Source organism: Equus przewalskii, chromosome 8 (genome assembly GCF_037783145.1).
Source record: "Equus przewalskii isolate Varuska chromosome 8, EquPr2, whole genome shotgun sequence".
NCBI lineage: Eukaryota > Metazoa > Chordata > Mammalia > Perissodactyla > Equidae > Equus > Equus przewalskii.
Genome location: NC_091838.1, coordinates 14,789,136 through 14,808,187, shown reverse-complemented (window position 1 = coordinate 14,808,187; position 19,052 = coordinate 14,789,136). Strand labels below are relative to the sequence as shown.

At 39.0% G+C, this 19,052-nt stretch overlaps 1 protein-coding gene across 31 annotated transcripts in view; it reads right to left on the bottom strand.

The window, feature by feature from the left end:
* Positions 1-19,052, bottom strand: part of EYA1 (EYA transcriptional coactivator and phosphatase 1) — a 321,626-nt gene that overhangs the window by 59,730 nt on the left and 242,844 nt on the right. For all 31 annotated transcript variants that reach the window (XM_070630426.1, XM_070630435.1, XM_070630432.1 and 28 more), the window contains 2 exons: positions 12,049-12,188; positions 10,621-10,704 (listed from right to left, as the gene is read on the bottom strand). In XM_070630426.1, the coding sequence (XP_070486527.1) occupies positions 10,621-10,704; positions 12,049-12,188 (224 nt within the window). The remainder of the gene's footprint in view (positions 1-10,620; positions 10,705-12,048; positions 12,189-19,052) is intronic.

Sequence of the window (19,052 nt, the reverse complement as noted above, 5' to 3'; positions counted from 1 at the left end):
CTGAACGACTCGTTAGTGTCAGGCCAGGAAACAAACAGTGACTCAGGCAGGAGAGGGGTGCAGCCAGGTGTGTGTCTTGGGCACTATAGACCACATAACACGGGAGGTTTTGTGTGTGCAATTTGAGAAGGGTGCCATTTGGTGTACAATTTTCTAAATGACTTCCTGGACGTTTCCAATGATCATTACACACAACTAAACTACTATGTGCTAGAAGGCTAAGATACTGAGCCCCATCTACTACTTCTGTTAGGACAAATCCTTTTGATGGAGTCTTGAATGTGGGGTAGTCCTAATATAGACAGCACACGGTATTAGCATGGGATGTCACCCACTAGGGACACCACAGTGAATTCCTCCAGGTTCCTGGTGAGGAGGGGCAGAGGGTAATTCCTTACATGACTTTTGCTTTATTCCAGTGACCAGGTTGAAGTTCAGGCTGCTCAGATTATTTTGTTGTCCATTTATGTTGAGAAATATTATAGTTCCAACTGCACTGCTAATTCCAGTATTTCTACATGACATTTGATCTTAACTGTCTTTCAAGTAAGCATGGCAAGGTGGTCTCCACTCATTCCCAACTCTGACTTCCCAGCTTCAAAGGAATTTAATCTATTTTTAATGGCAAACGTGACCCCCACATGCAGAATGGAGGATGACTCAAAAATGATTTTCTTAACCCATTTTCACTTAGTTTCTTAAGAATTCTACTTTTGGCTCAGAGTGTCCATGGTCCTTTGAACCTCAAAATAGAAAGTTTAAAGAAAAGCTGATTATCTCATTTGGGGGTTTTAGAATAGGATCCAGAATGTTGTTCTGAGTATAAAAATAAAATACTTTCTCTTTTCTCTAGAAACCTTAAAGCTAACCATTCATCTAACCATAAAAATATCTCTTCCTTTTATGTAACTGTTTTAAAAGATACGTCCCAAGCTTTTTAGTTTTGGTTTAACAATGTCACAAATGCCAAATATTTCATTAGATCTTCTGTAGTCCAAAAAGAATAACTATAAGTCATTTCAGTTTTACTATAAGAACTAAAAATAGCACCAAATGTTAATAAGAAAGCAATTTCTTTTTATTGCCTAGACATGCTAGCAAAGCAGTAAAAGAAAAATTGTCCTTATTTTTAAGGTAGCTCTGGTTACTATTTACACACCTTGAACATTTTGTTCTTTTATTCCTTTTATCATCTTATTGTTATAAACTGAAAAGCAAAAAATTTAACAGTAGAATAAACCAAGCAAACACATAAAGCAACATAAATTTGTCCAATTTAAATTTTTTAAGTTGAGACCCTTAAGAAATATTTTAATACCTAAGTCACTGTTCCAATTTTAGATAGCTACAGCATCATCGGGTTCTACAAAGTAGTGACTGTGTTGGGGGTTTATTTTACTAAAAGCCAAAAAAAATGAATTTTTCTTTTTATCTATTACTATTTTCAATTTAAAAGTCCATTTTAAATATCTGATAAATGTCTTTTGCATCTCTCCTGTTCGAACACATCCCCTATTACATCCATGAGATCAAATCTACACAAAGTCCAAGCAATTGCTATTCTACTTTGGATCAAAAAGTAGACTATCTCATGTTTAAAAAATTGATATTTAAAGAACTAATCTCAGGCTAGAACGAGCTTTTAGAAGATGGTTCAGTTACTTAAGGAAGTATGACTAGTTCCTCAGGATATGTTATGACATTTCGAATTTGTGGAATAAAAGATAAGGTTCCTCAATTTTATCTGCAGGAGATCCTATGCAGGCAGCTAGGCCTCCAGCGGCAGGCAATTACTGAGACTTGTGGTGGCCCAGTGAGGTGTGATGCAAACAATGTGGGCAGGTTTATGAGGATTTGTGGGTCAATGTGAAAATCTTGTAAAGTATGCTCAAACCAACAACAAATCTTTGGGCGGTATCAATCAAACGAAAGAAAAAAATACCCTGTTTTGGACCCCTTAAACAATTCCTGATTTAGAATGCTAATATTACAGCTACAAACAGGGCCTGGATGTCATTCAAAAAAAAAAAATTCTCCCCATTCAGGATCTTTTGTTTTGGGGAAAACAAAGCTGCAAAACAGGACTGGGCACTCTGAGTACAAGAGGGGCTTATCTTCAAGGCCCCATGCTGGCTGTTCACAAGGGAAGGATTAAAGATAAGATTAGAAAATTAGCTCCCTTATCAGAGGGAAGAAAAAAATATATTCCCAAATGTTATTTCTTTTAAAAAATGCTACTAAAAGAGTTATGCAAATGATATGTACAATCTATGAGACCCAAATTTTCCACAGTTTTCTTTCGACTTCTCTAAAGTTATCAATACCATCAACGAACGTTAACTTTTTGCAAGTTTATAAGCCCTATCAGTGAACAGGTGGCACAAAATGCCAAGTTTTAGGAGCTGGGCGTAGTTCTGATGCCAATTAAGAAATAATCTGGATTATCATGAGAGACAGAGGATACACGTGAAAAAGTAAATCATGGTTGAACAACTGGCTGAATGATTTAAAAAAAAAAAACCCAAACCTGTGGTGGGGCTAACCAGGTCATTTTTACTGATTAGATATGTGACACTTGACTGCTTTAATTTTCTCCTTACTTAAGAGACTCCCTTTCAACAGCATGAAAATAATACCCAAGTAGAGAATAAGAGAAATAACTTTACCATTCCAAAGATTAATTTTGATTGTAGAGAAAACCCAATGAATCCCAAACATGGGACAACCGCCAAGAAGTGGTACAGAGAGGGAGGAGGAAGGATAAAGCCAGAGCAGACGTGGCCAAATCGGCCTCAACATGCACACGCAGGGGCCCACGCAGCGCCAACGAAAGGCCTCAAAGCTGAATCCAATCCAAAGACTGACCCAGATTTCAGTTGTAACCACTCTCCTATCTCTCTCTCCTTCTTAGTCTTACAGCCCTTTTCTCAGGCCTTTATTATTTTCTAACAGGAGGACTGCAATAATCTTCTCTGCTATCAGATTACTCTGCCCAATTGTACACTTCCATCATGTCACTCCACTGTTTTAACATTGTTCATGGCATCCTCGTGCCTACAGCACAAAATCCTGGCACTCAAGGCTCCCTGCAACCCTCCTTTGAGGACGATGGGCCAATCGCAAGACTAGATTATACTCCTAGGTATTGTCAGTTAATAGATGAGCTTCCTTGGGCCAATCAGTTAATTTTCCTGAGACACAGTTTCCTTATTGGGGAAAAAAAGAGGAACTAATTGAATAATGAATGTGAGTAGTGTAAACTATAAAAGCTGAACAAAGGTGTGGTATTTTTATTACCATTTCAACACATTTTCTGCTACAGCTTCTGCAAGTCTGATCCTCTAAAGACATTTTATTGATATCCAGCCATTTTGCCTACTTTTCCCTAACTGGTAACACTCTGCTTCCACCTGTCCCTCTCTGCCACCTGGAACAACAAAATATTCACTATTGCCCACTTCCTCCTCTGAACCCCCAAAGTGAGCAATAATAGCTCTTCTTTACAGAGTGTCTATGACTATTTTTCTAGGTGCTTTACATTGTTCTCCCAACAGCCCTGTGATTGCTTCTATTTTATAGATGGGAAGATCAAGATTGAACAAGTGAGACTCAGAGATACAAGGTGCTTTTCCCAAGGCCACAGAGCAAGGGAGGCCCAAAGCTGGTGGTGGCAGGCCAGCTGTGAGGATTCATGTTTTTGTTTACTGCATTCCCTTTTACATGTCTGAATGAGAAAAATAAGGGTTTATTCAATAAGGAGGCAAGAACATACATTTTACTTATATATTACTGCCAGCTAGGAGGAAGGGGCTGGTGGTTAGAAGGAAAGGGAGCAACTGTCAGGAGAAGAGCAAAGAAAAGGGATGAACGAGGCTCTTTCAGCTGGAAGTCCCTCTGATAGTCACAAACACAAAAACAATGTTTTTGTGGGCCAGGCCGGTGGTGCAGCGGTTAAGTTCGCACATTCCGCTTCTTGGCAGCCCGGGGTTCGCCGTTTCGGATCCTAGGTGTGGACATGGCACCACTTGGCAAAAGCCATGCTGTGGTAGGCATCCCACATACAAAGTAGAGGAAGATGGGCATGGATGTTTGCTCAGGGCCAGTCCTCCTCAGCAAAAAGAGGAGGATTGGCAGTAGTTAGCTCAGGGCTAATCTTCCTCAAAAAAAAAAAAAGTTTTTGTTTGTTCGTTTTGAGAGTTTAGATTCCATGTCATTCTACAGTATCCAAAAGTTATACTAGGAACCATAAGTTATTTCATCATTTTGACCTAACTTGGCACTGATATAAAAGAAGAGAATAAAATCAGGGAACCATCCTTTGGGACTGAATTGGCCCCGCATCACTCTTCAGCACACCTGTCACGGAACCTTTGGACCCTGCTCTGCTGGGATGGCCAGAGGCACCACGAGGGTTTGAAAGTGTGTTTTGGGTCCCACTCATTTGTCAAATAGTTCTTAACTGAGAACTGTGGCTGCCACTGCCTCCCATCCACCAAAACGCATTCTCTGTTTCTTCCGGGGCACAAAACTAGGCTACATTCCTAGCCTCCCCTACACTGGGCCGTGCGGGCAGAGGTTAGTGCCCCTTCTAAGCTTAGCTCAGAAAGCTTCCCATTCATACTCCTCCTGCTTTTTCTCCCTGGAGGCTAGAAAGCTGATGACAATGATCACAGAAGCCTCAGAAGCTACGTGATGAGATGGCACAATCATTATCTGCACTTCCAAACCTTGCCTAAAACAAGCCATCTGGAAGATCCACTTGAGACCATTAAATAAGAAAGAAAGCAATTTCTACTGTGTTGGAGCCATGACATTCGGGCCTCTTTGTTACAGCCATTTCATCTACCCTAATGGATCATGTGCTGGCTTGTGCTTCATGGGAACCCCAAATACAGACACATGATGCCAACACTGAGTTTAGTCTAGTTGACCATAGTGTGGCTGTCGTTGAATTGTCTGGTGCCCTGAAGGCAGGAGAAAAACTAATCACCCTAAATTCAGAGCATGATCTAGAGCAGGGGCAGGCAAGCTTTTTCTCTAAAGGGACAGACAATAAATATTTTAGGCTTTGCAGGCCATATACAGTCTCTGAGACACATTCTCCTTCTTTTTCCTTTATGACTCTTTAAAAATTTAAACAACATTCTTAGCTTGAAAGGCCTACAAAAATGGGCCATGAACCAGATTTGGCCTATGGGATAGGATCTGTCAATCTCTGGTCTAGACTCCTGGTCTAGATTTTTAAAATCCAAAGGAAGAATAATATTACATGACACATGAAAATTACATGAAATTCAAAATTTGGGAACTATAAGTCAAGTTTCATTGGAATAGTCACATTTATTCATTTACAGATTGTCTGTGTCTGCTTTGGCACTAGTAGGGCAGAGCTGAGTATTTATGACAGGCATATGGTCCACAAAGCCTAAAATATTTATTATCTGACCCTTTACCAAAAAAGTTTGCCAAGCCCCAGTCTGGAGGTTCCAAAGGAGAGATCATTCTGTTTAAGTAACCAGATCCTCTACAATCCGCGGAGGACACTCGGCGTCTGGCTGCGTTGGCGCCATGCTCAGAATTCAGCATCCACACCAGTCACCATGGAAGAGGGTCATTCCTCAAAAGATCTTGGGAGTTTAGCATTGTACCCTAAAACAGGGTAAGAACAGGGATCTTTACCAGCTAACTGGAGTGTTCTGATGAACTGGGCTAGAGAGATTGCTGTCAAATTTTTCTTTCATCACTGAACTAAATGATCATAGTACTACACTTACTAGGGAGACGTAGTTGATCTAAACTCACCATGACAATTGGGATCCTTCTAGAAGACTGGTGCATTATAAAACAAATGCTTAGACAGCAGATACAAAATCAATCAGCGACATAGGCTGTTTTTATTATTGGGTTATTGCTATTAATAAGACACAGTGCTGGGCCTTTAAATTCATGACACAACTTAAATCTTTTTTCCCTCCAGCTCTATTGAGATGTAACTTAACAACTGAATATAACAACTTAATTTTAAAAATAATTTTGCAAGTCAAGTAGCCAGCTGTATGGATGTGGAAACTGAGGCTCAGCATGAATAAACAATTTGCCCAAGTTAAAGAGGTGAAAAGTGAGAGCTTGGCTATGAGTCCAGATCTATTTGAATTCAAATCTGATGCTCTTTCTATCACACCATAAGGGGTGTCACATATTGGTACTTCATACATTTAAAGACACTTCCACCTATCACTCACTGGTCACTAGGCCAGGTTCAAATATTGTCTTTTCTGACAGTCAAGGTTCAACTACGCTAAAATACAACTAATATTTATTTTGTGCCAGACATGGTGCTAAGCGTTTTTCACGTTTCGTCTTTAACCTCTTCCGGGTCTCAGTTTCCTCATCTGTAAAATGGGCTTCATAATAGCAGTTTCAGAGCATTAATGTTGAATTAAATGAGTACTGGGCACATAGGAAGTTCTTAATAAGTAGGGCCTACCATTAAAAATGCTAAGCTTCATGCTGTCTTCAGTGTTCATGTTTAGGTTTTTGCATACAATGAGGAGCGAGGCTCAATAAAAAAAGACCTATTCTAGCCCAAATCTGTACAAGACATAGGTGTTACGCAACAATAAAAAACAAGTATGAAACAAGACATTTGGGTACAAATATCTTGGGGAATCATGCTTGGAACATCAGCACAATACTTATTTGAGATATAAGTTTGGGGTGTGTGCTTTGATATTAGCAACTGGATTAATATTGTCTATTTTAAAGAGAGCATTCAATGAAAAAAAAATCAAGACTGGTTTTCTTCAGTGAAATTTGGGAATTTGGATTTAGTTTGAAAGCAATTTTTAAAAGTGCATTAAATGAAGAAAGCTAGGACAGATATTATTAACAACTTAATTTACAGTAACACCCATAGACTTCATTTTCCTGCTAATATGCTATTTCTTTTCTCTTCCGTAGCCAGACCTGTACTGTACCTAGCACCCTCCTTTTGTTCTCGTCAGCTTTGTTATAAAACAACACTTCCTTATAACACCAATATGCCTGCTTCCCACAGCTAGGATTACCTGGAAGGTGGGACATTCTCAAACTTTTTTTGTACATATTGCTGTAACATGCCCTAATTTTGCATTATATCAACTAGATCCTGTATCCCCTTACTGAATGGGCTACTCACTGAGTTGCCTAAGCTACTGTGACTAAGCTGCTTCTCAGGTATCTGGTTCCCATAGAGACAGAACAGCTATCACATTGTCAGGCATTCATTTCTTTATATGCCTGTAGAGTAAGGCTCGGCCACATGTGCCTTTGACAATGCTCAGGAACACCACTAAATCTGTCCTCCAAGAAAGGCAACTTGCCCCTGAACTGGTTTAAGACTTCTCTCCTCAGTGCCCTGGGGGAACAAAAAGGATGCAAGACATTCTGATTAGCTTGGTTATTCCTTGTTGAATCACACATTTTTACAGTGCATGACTGTCAGATTTGAGAGCAAATTCTGCCCAACTATAAAGTTCTCTAATAAAGAGAACATTAAGCAAGCTTTCTCACATGCTTCAGGCTACAATTCAACATCCTCAGCAATATGTCTTCAAAAGTCAACCTGTCAGGAAGAAATGCCTCCCGGAAATGGGAGGACAGGCCGACCACAAGTGCCCGGCACAAAGAAGGTGCTCATAAACATTTAGGGAGAAATCAAGCTAAGAGTGTCTGGTGAGCTTCTGAACCTGAGCTGTGAACTTATGACTTTAAATTTGACCTCTCCAGCCCTGACCACTCCCCTGGACCCCAGGCTCACCTTCCAACTGCCTCCTTGCCTTGGTTCACGTGGATGTCTAATGGGCATCTCAAACTTGTCCAGCACCGAACTTTTCATTTTCCCTCCAAATTAGTTCTTCCTCATCTCAACGAATATGCAACTATTCTCCCAGTTGCTCACGACAAAAACCGAGGAATGATCTTTTCACTCCTCTCTATTACTTACTGCCCACCAGCCCCATCCAAATCATTTACAAATTCTATTTCTCTACCTGCAGTAGAATCCCGAATCCACTCAGTTCTCTCCATCTCTGCTGCTAGTGCATCAGATCACTCCTTAACCCCACCTCTGTTCCCCTGCTCCTCTCTTCCTACCATTAATTCTCCACACACAGCCAAAGTAATCCAAAAATCTAAATCAGATCTTCTCATGTCTTCCCTTGAAGTCCTCCAATGACTTCCTATGGCATGTGCAATGAGCTTAACCCTCTTGTGAATGGCTGGGAGGCCCTTTGTACCTGCCCTCATCCCAGCCTACATCTCTCTTGACTCTGCATCTCCATCACTAAGGTTGGCCACACTGGCCTCTCTGTCCCTGAAACATCAAACCCTTTCTTACCTCTGCACTTGCTCTTTCCTCTGCTTAGAACACTCTTTCTCCAGATGGTCACACTACCGACCTGTCTCTTCAGGTCATTCTGACCTCAGGCTCAGTCATGCCAGGGAAGAACTTTCCCAACCAGGCCTTCTGCGGTTACTTTCTCCCCGACACCCATCAACTTAAAAATGAAGGATAAGCTTACATTTAAATATCTCAAATCACCCATACTTGAAAGAATATAGACATCTGGCTTTTGGATATTGTAGGAGATAAAACTTTTTATCACATGCCGTAGTTTGAGAAAACTAAACAAACTAACAATCAAAATACTACTTGACAAAGCCTCTAAATACTAATGGTTGACACTTAAAATAAAAGTCATGGTGTTTGTAATGTTTTGTTTAGACAATGTCAAGAATCTGAATGAAAGATTCTAAGGTGCCAGTGGTTTCTAGGTTAGGTGTGAATTCCATGTGTAAACCAATAATTTATGGCCAGAGATTAACACGAGGTCAGTAGGTCATGGGATGTTCACCACCTCACTCTAAGCTGACCCCTTTCAATGGCTAACAGAGCACTGATCAAAACAACTCTCTTTGCATCAATTTGGCTCTTAGAGAGAAAGCTTTTAAAGACTTGAGACTTTCAGGATGGTTTTCAAATGCTGGTTTTCTAAGTGCATCCTCTTTTCAACGCTTTCCTGTGAGTTCCAGTCAGTTTTCTTCCTTAGGAGTTAGTTGTAGGGATATTAAAATGGTTCGGCTACGAAGATCTTCAAGATTCTTCCTACGAACTACATTCCTACTAACACATTGAGGTTTCAGGTATTAATCTTTCATTAGTTCTGTAAGTAGCAGTTTTTGTAGAAATAGGGATAGTAAATAGCATTAATAGAAGGAGTAATACAAAAAACAAGGCAGCTAATATTTATTGAATCCCTCTTATGTTCTAGCCACAAAGTAGAGACTTTCTCTGAATGATTAATTCTATGGCTTTATTTTTTATAATCTGTATTTTTGTTGTCTTCTTCTCATAGAAAATTGGTTTAACAATAAGATGGGGCACACTGTGTTTTATAGATAGCTTATTTCTAAATAGAAATTCAAACGGTGAAATACTCTTGCTCTTACAAATGTGCATTTTCCCAGCCTTTTTGGATTAGGTGTATCTTTAGGGTTATGAGAAGAAAAGCTGTGCTGTGAAGCTCAACTGACAACTCCCCTACTGTCACCTCAGGACTGTACCTACAGATCAGGCACTCAATATATATTTATCGAAAGAACGAATACCTGGATACAATCTGTAATGAGAATATGCAAATTTTATGGGTATAAATTTTAACACTTAATTATGATCAACACATGGAGTCACCAAGTAACAAAAATTCAGTTCCTAAGGCTCCAAACCAATAGCTTCAAGGATCTAAGACTTGTAATATTATTTCTTTAAAGATGAAAAAAATGAGAAATATCATATTCACAGGGTAATTTCAGAAATTACCTAAAGCCACTTTAAATAACATGATTTTTGTGTAGGAAACGCTTATGAAACCACCAAGCAATATATCAAAAAGAATTTCCAAAAGAATTTCCAATTTGGGGAAATCCAAATGCAGAACATTGAAACTGAAGTTCTACTCATGGAAGGTGGTCTGTAATATTATTCTCTACCTACAACACCAAGAAAAGTATTGTAACAAGTGAAACATGGATGTGCTGGTCTATTGTCATTCAGAGGCCCAATTTTACATACCATTCATGTAAATTTAGCCCTATAGCAAAGGGACTTATAAAGACAATCATAATAGGTGCTTTGAAAATAAAATATTAACACTGCTAATCACTGAAGACAATAGCAAGTAAAATATTTGCTCCATTGAATACGTTGGTAATCAAGAGAATAAAAAAGTGGGGCAAATAAAAAAATACAATACAAAAGCTCTTTCTATGTCATCTATATAATTGAATATTTCATCCTAGAATAGCATTCAATCACTTTTATTCATTGGTGTCTGAAATAAGAAGGAATTTAGTTGCACAAAGTTTATCTCATTTTTAAGGACCTACAAAAATCTCCTTTTGTTCATTCGTATGTTTTTGCCTTACATATATATTTGACTACATCAATAAATCAAGTTATTTTCCTTTTTGAATTTTAAATTTATTATTTAAAGTTATACTGCATTCCCATTTGGACAAAAACTTCAATTCTAGGCATATTTACCCTAAAGAAATTAAAAACTGATGCCTCTTGGTACTCACCCGCCCATATCTGTTGGCGTAGGACCCAGTAAGCAAGGAATGGAAAACAATGATTGTCTCGTCCAAGTCCCAGATGAACACTCTCTACAAAGGAAGAACCACATCAATGTGTCTTTCCCTCGGCCGAGAACCCTTTATTCAGTTAACTTCAACATGAAAAGTTCATCTTGAAATGGGTGACAAATGAAAAATCTGAATTTACTAATTTTTTTTTAAACCCAACTGTTCCAAAGAATATCTCCCAACTTTTCTCAGATATAACCTCAGACGAGGTACAAGAGGATAATTATGTTAGCAACAATGATATAAAAAGAGGAAAGAAATAATAATATGCATCCTTTCTATTCTGCAGTAGCTTGTCAGTCTTAGTTCTGAAGAAATGACAAATGAGCTCAAGTGGGTCTGTTTGAACTTCTGAGACAGAGAGGGACAATCAATTAAAAATCACTCAGTTTAGCTTTTCCTTATCTCTGCTCTCTGTCCATTAAGAAGGGTTAAAATAACTAATCTTATGTTTTAGTCTCATCAAGCGAAGTATTAAAAAACGGCAAATAAAAACTAAAACTGTACATATCTATTCACCTTATGTACCTATTGAGTTGGTATCAAATGGATGGGTTCTAGATTGTCCCTGCCCCATTTTCTTCAGATGACAGATAGTTAACAATCTAGGCGGACATCACACATGCTCTTGACATACACTTGGGGTATTTGGAATTTGAAGGAACTCATTTCAAAAAGGTCTTTGAGATACCACAAAGGGCCTCTAAGTCCTGCTTTTCTCCTTCCCATTCCCTCTTGCACTGGTACATATTCACACACATAGGTTCTGCTGGAAAATTTTCCTCTTTTCAGCCAAAATAATCATGTTTTCCCCCATCAGATTTCACTTTGGCAAAACCCAGCAACTTAATTGCAGTGGATTCAAGCCTATGAAATCTCCCACCTTTTAAGATTTTATTTAATCCCTCCTGCTTTTGAACTCCACCAAAACATGGCTCATAAGATGATTACCAGTTCAGCTTAGAACATTCCAGGTTTTCCCGTCTCAGCATACATAAGTGTGTCTTTAATTTCAAAGTGGATTTGACTAAGCATTTTTAGCACAACACTTACTTAATTGAAATGGCAATCATATAGAGCAGTACAAGAGAATTTTGTTCAAGCAGAACTATACAATTTATTATATTTTCTTTGACATAAACAGGTGCTTTACTATATAAAGTGGAAGAGAAAACAAATAATTGCTTTACCTATAATTCATATGGAAAAGAGAAAAAGTGCTTTACTTATAGTTAATATGGAAAAGAAGGCAGTAACTAAAGAATTTAGAGACCCTGATCCCTGTCATTTACATAGCAGGTATACAGAATCACCATTTAGCTACGAGACACCTTGTTATTTACTTGGGTATCGACAATGACATACCTCAAGATCAGAATCCGGGGGAGGTGAAGGATTATTGTTTCTTCGGCCCCGTCCACGTGACTTCCCATCTGAACCTCGACGCAATCGATCGGAATCTGAATCTTTAATGGGTGTTGCTGGGCTGTGGATTGTACTGTACTCTGTGGAAATACGGGAAGGCCTTTCATCTCTTGGTTCTATCACCGTGGTGCCGAGATTAACCTTGTTTTAATTCATAGGGAAGTTTGAAGAGTAAAGTACATTTTATTCTCCTCAAATTCTATATTACCTGTTACTTGCATTGGTAAATAATTTATGAGATACTTCATTTTAAAGACGTGTTTTGAAGGAATGTGTGATCAGAAATAACTAAAATTTAATTGAGGGTGAGAGACAACAGGATGTACTAAGGTGCCTAGATTTTCTTTGTGGTTCTCTATGATTAGACAGTGTGCCTCCATCCCCACTTCCACATTTGCCTCTTTCATTCCACCAACAGCACCTGGCCATACTGAGATGTCCACACATTCGTCTTCCCAACTTAAGAAAAGGCTCTGGTTCAAGGAAAGAAATGAAAAGAAAAATCAGCTCTGGGGTAAGGAAAACTGAATCACCAGGCAGATTTTTCTTTGAAAATTTAAAATCTTCATTTTCTCCCTCATTTTCTGTGAGAACAAGGGAGTGATCAATAACGAGAGCAGATGCATGGGCAATGCCCATACTCTGCACAGCAGTCATCACAGGTTCTTCCTGTGTCTTGGTCTTTTTGAACCCCAAATCCCAAACAGGCAGCATATTAAAATTATTCATTGGGGTACCTCAGAGAAACCATGGAAATAATCACACAGAAACCACAAAATAAAGGACAACCCCCAACCAGGACAGAGGAATGGCTGGGCAGTGGTTGTGGGGTTGGGGAGAGATTCTTAGCCTGTTTCCGGAATGAACCAAAAATCACTTACTCTCCCCTTCATATGGTTTTTTCTCCGTTCATCCAGTTCACTCATCAGACAATCTCCACCTTCCCAAACTCCAGCTGAGCCACTGTGCTGTCTCTCCCCACAGAACTCTCTGCCAGATTTCTCTACTCGGTATGGGTTGGAATCTCCCAATCTAATATGAGGAATGATTATTCTTACTGAGACATTGTTGATGTTACATTTCACCAAACAGAAAACGATGGAGAATGGGTGAAGACCTGCTAACCTTCATTAATGTGCTATCAGCCTTGACTCTACCAACAAGGCCAGCCATGTGTCAAACCATGCGGTCACAGTATCACCTCCAATTTTAAGCCTTGAGTCAAGGTAGATCAGATGGACTTTGACGGAGTAAATTCCATTTCTAAATCAGATGAAACAGCCTTTACCTCCTGTTTAACCTTAAAACCTAAACAGATTCCTAGCACTTTTAGATGAGACTTTTTCATGCCCTCTGCCACAGCACACAGGATGGCGAACTTCCTCATAGAAACCGGACACATGATCCTCATACCTAGAAACCACCTTAATGACTTACAAGCCTATTAGTTAATTACGGCCACAAAGTTCAAAACAACTCCGCTCAATGGTCAGTTTAGGTAATTATTGGGGAAGCATTTTTGAGCTAGCTTGTTTTGTAGAACTGTTAGAATACAGTGCTGGCTGGTCAGAGTTAAGCCAAAATCTCGAAATCTACATTAGATCCTTTGCTTGCAGAGGGAGATGACTGTGCATCCTCTCCTCAAGACCTTCCAAATGAAGCTTCTCTTTTCCATATTTTACAGAGAATTAGGAGCTCCAAGTTTTTAAGCAGCTCAATGGATTCAAACTTGTATTTTGAGAAAAAAGTCTTGGCCTTCCTTTTCTTTAAATACTCTGCAATCTACATCTCCATACAGAATATAGCCACCATCCGAGACAGGACACATATCAATCTTCTGAAAAGTTTCAAAATGAAGCAGTCACTTTGCAACTGGCACAGCTGGCATCAAATTCGACCTGTACTTCAAGCAGTTGACTGCAAAGTCTATCTTCAATTGCGAGCTCTCCTGCTTTTGGAAGTTCATATTTGAGAAGAAGCCAAAAGACATCAAGCAATGTATCTATCACATTCCGTCTTTTGCCTTGACTTCCAGATAGTTTAGAGTTAATTTTGTCCTCAAAGTAACTTATCTTACCTAGGTTTTCTTAGCCTAGATATCTTCCTATTGATTGCCCATTCCTTTATTTCTTGGTGTTTACTTCTTTATCTCGGCTCTAAAAACCCCATTCAATCTTTAAAAATATATTCCATCTCAATTTGTTTTGGAAATAGCAAAGCTATAATTAAATTGATTACTCACTTCTGTAAACCTCCCCTCAAAGAAAACAAATTCAATGAGCAAAGCATACAGGAAGATTTTTAAATCATGTTATCTAAAGTTTTTCCAGGTAGAGATAAAAAGCCCTAAAACATGGACAATCTGACACCTTTAAATATTAACACACACACAACACACACACACAAACCTACCTTACAGGCCTCAATTTATTAGAAGGAAGATGAAATTTAAACGATGCAAGCTAGTTTTAAACAAATCTCTTCCTCTTTGTTCTATGAGGTGGAATTAAATCCTTCTACTCTCCTAACCTCCTCTCCTGCCTCTAACTTCTCCTTCCTCCTACTAGTGCAAAACAACTCAACAAATAATTTAATCTTCTAATCCACCAACATCTCAGGTTTCGTTAAAATCCTCTTCAAACTGTTCAACTTTACCCCTGCTAAGATAATGGATGTGAAAGAACTCAGAAGAGCGTTCACATCCTTTAGGAAACATTGATTGAATGTTCACACTGTTCTAGGCACTGTACTTGGAGCTTGAAGTATAATGATGTACTAAATGGATATGGTTCCTGCCTTCTTGGAGCTTAAAATTCAAAGGAAAGCACTGACTGATGGAAAAAAAGGAGATCACAAAACAATGTGGAAAGGGTTATGACAAGGGAAAGGAGGAATGCTAGGAGACCACAGAGGGAGTCCACATAACTCAAATTTACAGGGGTATGGAAGTTTCCTGAAGATGGAAGACAAGCTCACTAGTAAAAAGGGAATGTAAACATGCTCCAGGCAGGCACACGAGCATGTGTGAAGGTGCAGAGACAGAGAGCATGCTGAAGAACTGAAAAAAAATCAATCTGACCTGAATCTCTGGAGGAAGAGTAGAGAGATGAGGCTGGGGCGGCAGGCAAAGAATTCAACGAGAGAGTGATGCAATCAAATTTACATTTTAGATAGATGACTCTAGCTCCAATCTGGTGAGGGTATTGGAGGCAAGTGAAGACTGGGAAAGGGAGACCATCCAAGAGGATAATTCAATAATCCAGGTGAGGGATGATGGTGGTGCGGATGCAGATAGTGGGGAGGAGGGAGAGTTACAGATTTGAAGTGTCATTAGAAGGTAAAACCAATAACTAACTGAATAAGGTAGGAGGAGGAAGTCAAAGATAACGCTCATGCAGATTGTAATACAAGGTATGGGACGTAGGAAGAAAAAGGGGTTATAGGGAAGAGTGTAGGTAAGAATTCAGGTTCAGCTTTGGACATATTGAACTTTAAGAGTCTGTGGGCATTCAAGTAAAGATGTCCAGTAGCCTGTTAGATTGCTCTGACACTCGGAGAAGAAATGTGGGCTGGGTTTAGGCTTGGAAATTAATGCCAGGTATAATATAATTAAAGAAATGAGTGTAATTAAAGACACACAGTGTGTGTAGAAGGGATAGGCAGAGGAAGATGGGTGGGGTGTGTGGAGGAAAGAATATTTCAGGAAGGAGATAGGGATCAATAACTTCAGATTGGCCAAGAGATAAAGTAAAATGAAGAGTGAATCCAAGAGTATTTCAGAGCCAAAGAGGTCTTTAGTACACATGGTGAAAGTACAGATCTGAGAAGTATTTGTTAGGTATATTGGTGGGATAAAAATGAGACAGCAGAAGGTAGAGGAGTAAGTCGGGGTTAAAACTCCTAAAATGTTGCTGATGACCCTATAATGGTCAAATCTAATAATTGTTTTTTAGTCCTCACTCTTATTTGACACCTCTGTGGCTGTGCTGTTGCTCCTTTAAACTATGTACCATTAGAAGAACCTGACTTCCCTTCCTTCTGCTTCTCATCCTACCACTCACACTATTTCTTCTCAGTCTCTTTGGAGACCTCTTCCTCTGCCTGAAGCTTAACTGTTAGTCTTGTCTCCATCAGTGACACTGAAAGTGCTGCTTTGGGACAAAATAAGGAGTTGGCATCAGGATGCAATGCAACGCTTCCTTCATCAAAAAGTCTTGCTAAGATTTTTTTTTAAAAGTCAGCCAAAGTAAACAGTGTTCTTAGTGATAAAGTTGCTTACATTCTGAAGTACATCCCTGACGTTATCATGGACTAGAAATAAACTGGTGGATAGGCAGCCAGTTGTGGACTCTATTTTGAGTAGCAGTGCGCTAGAGTTTCCTTTATGGTCCTCTTATCTCAGCAGAGGCTCTCAGTGGTTGGTAGCATTGGTGAGTAGGTTTTCAAACACCCTTAGGTAACCATTCTAAAGCTCTACCTTCTGATCTCTTGACCTGAATATCCCACTGTTTTCTAGACCTCTGTATCTGAATATGCCATGGACACCACAACTAAAGTTGTCCCAAACTGAATCCTCCTTCTTTGTTAGCAAGTCTGATTAATGGTACCAAGATCTACCCAGTTTTCTAAGCCAGAAATTCCTTACTGGTTCCATCAAATCAAGAGTAAGTCCTATGGCTTTTACCCCCTAAAGACTTTTGTTCTAAGTTCAGGCCCTCATCATTCTTTGCCTCAATTCTTACAGTAGGCTGTTTCCAAGCTTGCTACTACAGCCTTTAAACTGTCATATGCGCCACTGTGACAGAGGGCTTTAAAACCCTCCAATGCTCCAAACTCCCTGTGTGGAAAAGGAAGGACAGTATAGATTACAGGACATTGAGCTGCGGACTCAACTGCCACATTTCAAATCATGACCCCACTACTTATCAGTAGTATGGCTTTGTGAAAGTTATTTACCTTTTCTATGACTCGGTTTCACCATCTGTAAAGTGGGAATATGTGAGAGAAAATGAAACTAACATACATTTAAAGGTACTTAGAACCGTGCATGGCACTAGCATTCTATGATGTTAGCCAAGTTGAAAAAGTCCCAATGAATCACGCTCTGACAACCTTCTCTCTAACTGCTCTCTGCCCTTCATAGTCTGCACTTCAGAAAGACACACCTAATTATCTTTGTTCTCTGAAAGTGCCATGCTGTTTCACGCCTGTGAACATAACATTCCCTTTTCTTAGAATGTTTTTCTGAACTCTTACGCACTCCTCTGATCTGTCTGTGAAATTCCTATTAACCCCTAAAGATCAAACTCAAGTATCTTTTTTGTGAACTCTCTAATTAATTCCTGGTTCCTCTTTTGAAATTACTTTTATCTCTACTATAGGATTATACAATTTTTGCAATTATTTATGTTTGCAGTAGACAATAAATAATTTGATTGAATCATTTTCAGCAAATATCCATCATTCTCACTCTTTCAGGGCAGAATCTGGTGGCAGTAGTTTTTTATACTGAGTCCAGAATGCAAAGACATTAAAAAAATGGATAATTAATAGAACAAGTGTTTCTCAACCTTAGCTCTTACTCTATTAAATCTATGAGGATTACCTAATTATTTCCACTAGCTAGTCAAAATATTTACAAATGGGAAATAGCAATTATTTTTAAAGCTTATTTAAAAGTTAATGTTTACATATTCAATCATAAAATATTAAAATCTACATAAGATCATTAAAATTCTACACTTGTAAATACTATCAAAGAGTTCCATAAGTCCTTCAATATTGAAAAGAAGAACAGAGCACTGGAATTCAGAAGATTTCACCTAGGTGCCTGTGGTTCCTTTAGTTCCTCTGAGGTCTTAACTCCTACTTGAGACTTGCATAAGTGACCTCCATATTTTTCAGTCCTCATTCTCTTTGTTTGTCAAATTGAGGACACAGCCTAGGTTACTTAGCTTTAAAGTTCTATTATTTACGGATGCACAATATTTACCCTATCTTTCTAACTGTTACTTATTGGTCTCTCTCTCTTAGTCACCTTTAGACTAATCTATCTAAATACCTTGGCCAACTCCAACTTTCAGAAACCATCAGGGTTTACTGGCTCCTGTATCCAGTCCAAACTCCTTCACCAGTTTCATTTCTCATGACTCCCTCAACACGTTACCTACTTTCTTATACATATTGCCTAATAGTTCTCAAAAGGATCGTAGCAATAGAAATTCTGTCAGTTTTACCACAGCCACACACTGACTGTCACTGTTTTAAAGAAGTTGTCGCTATTTTATTAGGTGAAGAATCAGAGTGTGTGATTCTAACTGGGGGATGTTGGAGATACTTGCATATATGTGCTTGAAAATTTTATTTCCTTCTATGAACTGTCCAAATCCTTTGCCAATTTTTTATATTCCTTTATTGATTTATATAAAAGTTTTAAGCCCTTTTCAATATTTGCAGGCACTTTTCCAAGGCTGGTATTTGTAAAGGCAGTAGTTGTAAAGGAAGAGGAACACGGGGTTCCTGTGGGCCCCCTTCTCTGTGTTTTGGGAGGATGGAGGCCCTCCTTGCTCATTTCTAAGTCTAAGTGAGGTGAAAGACTGCTCCCCTGAAACACAATTAGTAACCGGACTCCTTGTGGAGAGGAAGCTCTTGTCACATGTATAATGACGGTGGGTTGAGGCCAGGGGGGCTCCTATCTCTAGCTAGACTCTGAATCTCTGCTAAGACAGCACAGATTACAAAATGAAGTGCAGAGCTGCTTGGGAAATCCTTATAAAGATGATCTGAATTTACTGAGCCAGAGACATGGTAAACAATAATTATATTCTATTTGCTGCTACAGGGGGACTCAGATAAAAAGAACAGGGTGGATTACTTCCCTAAGAGCAGAAATTATCATGTTTGAAACTCAAGCCTTAAAGTACATGGGACAATTATACCAGCGA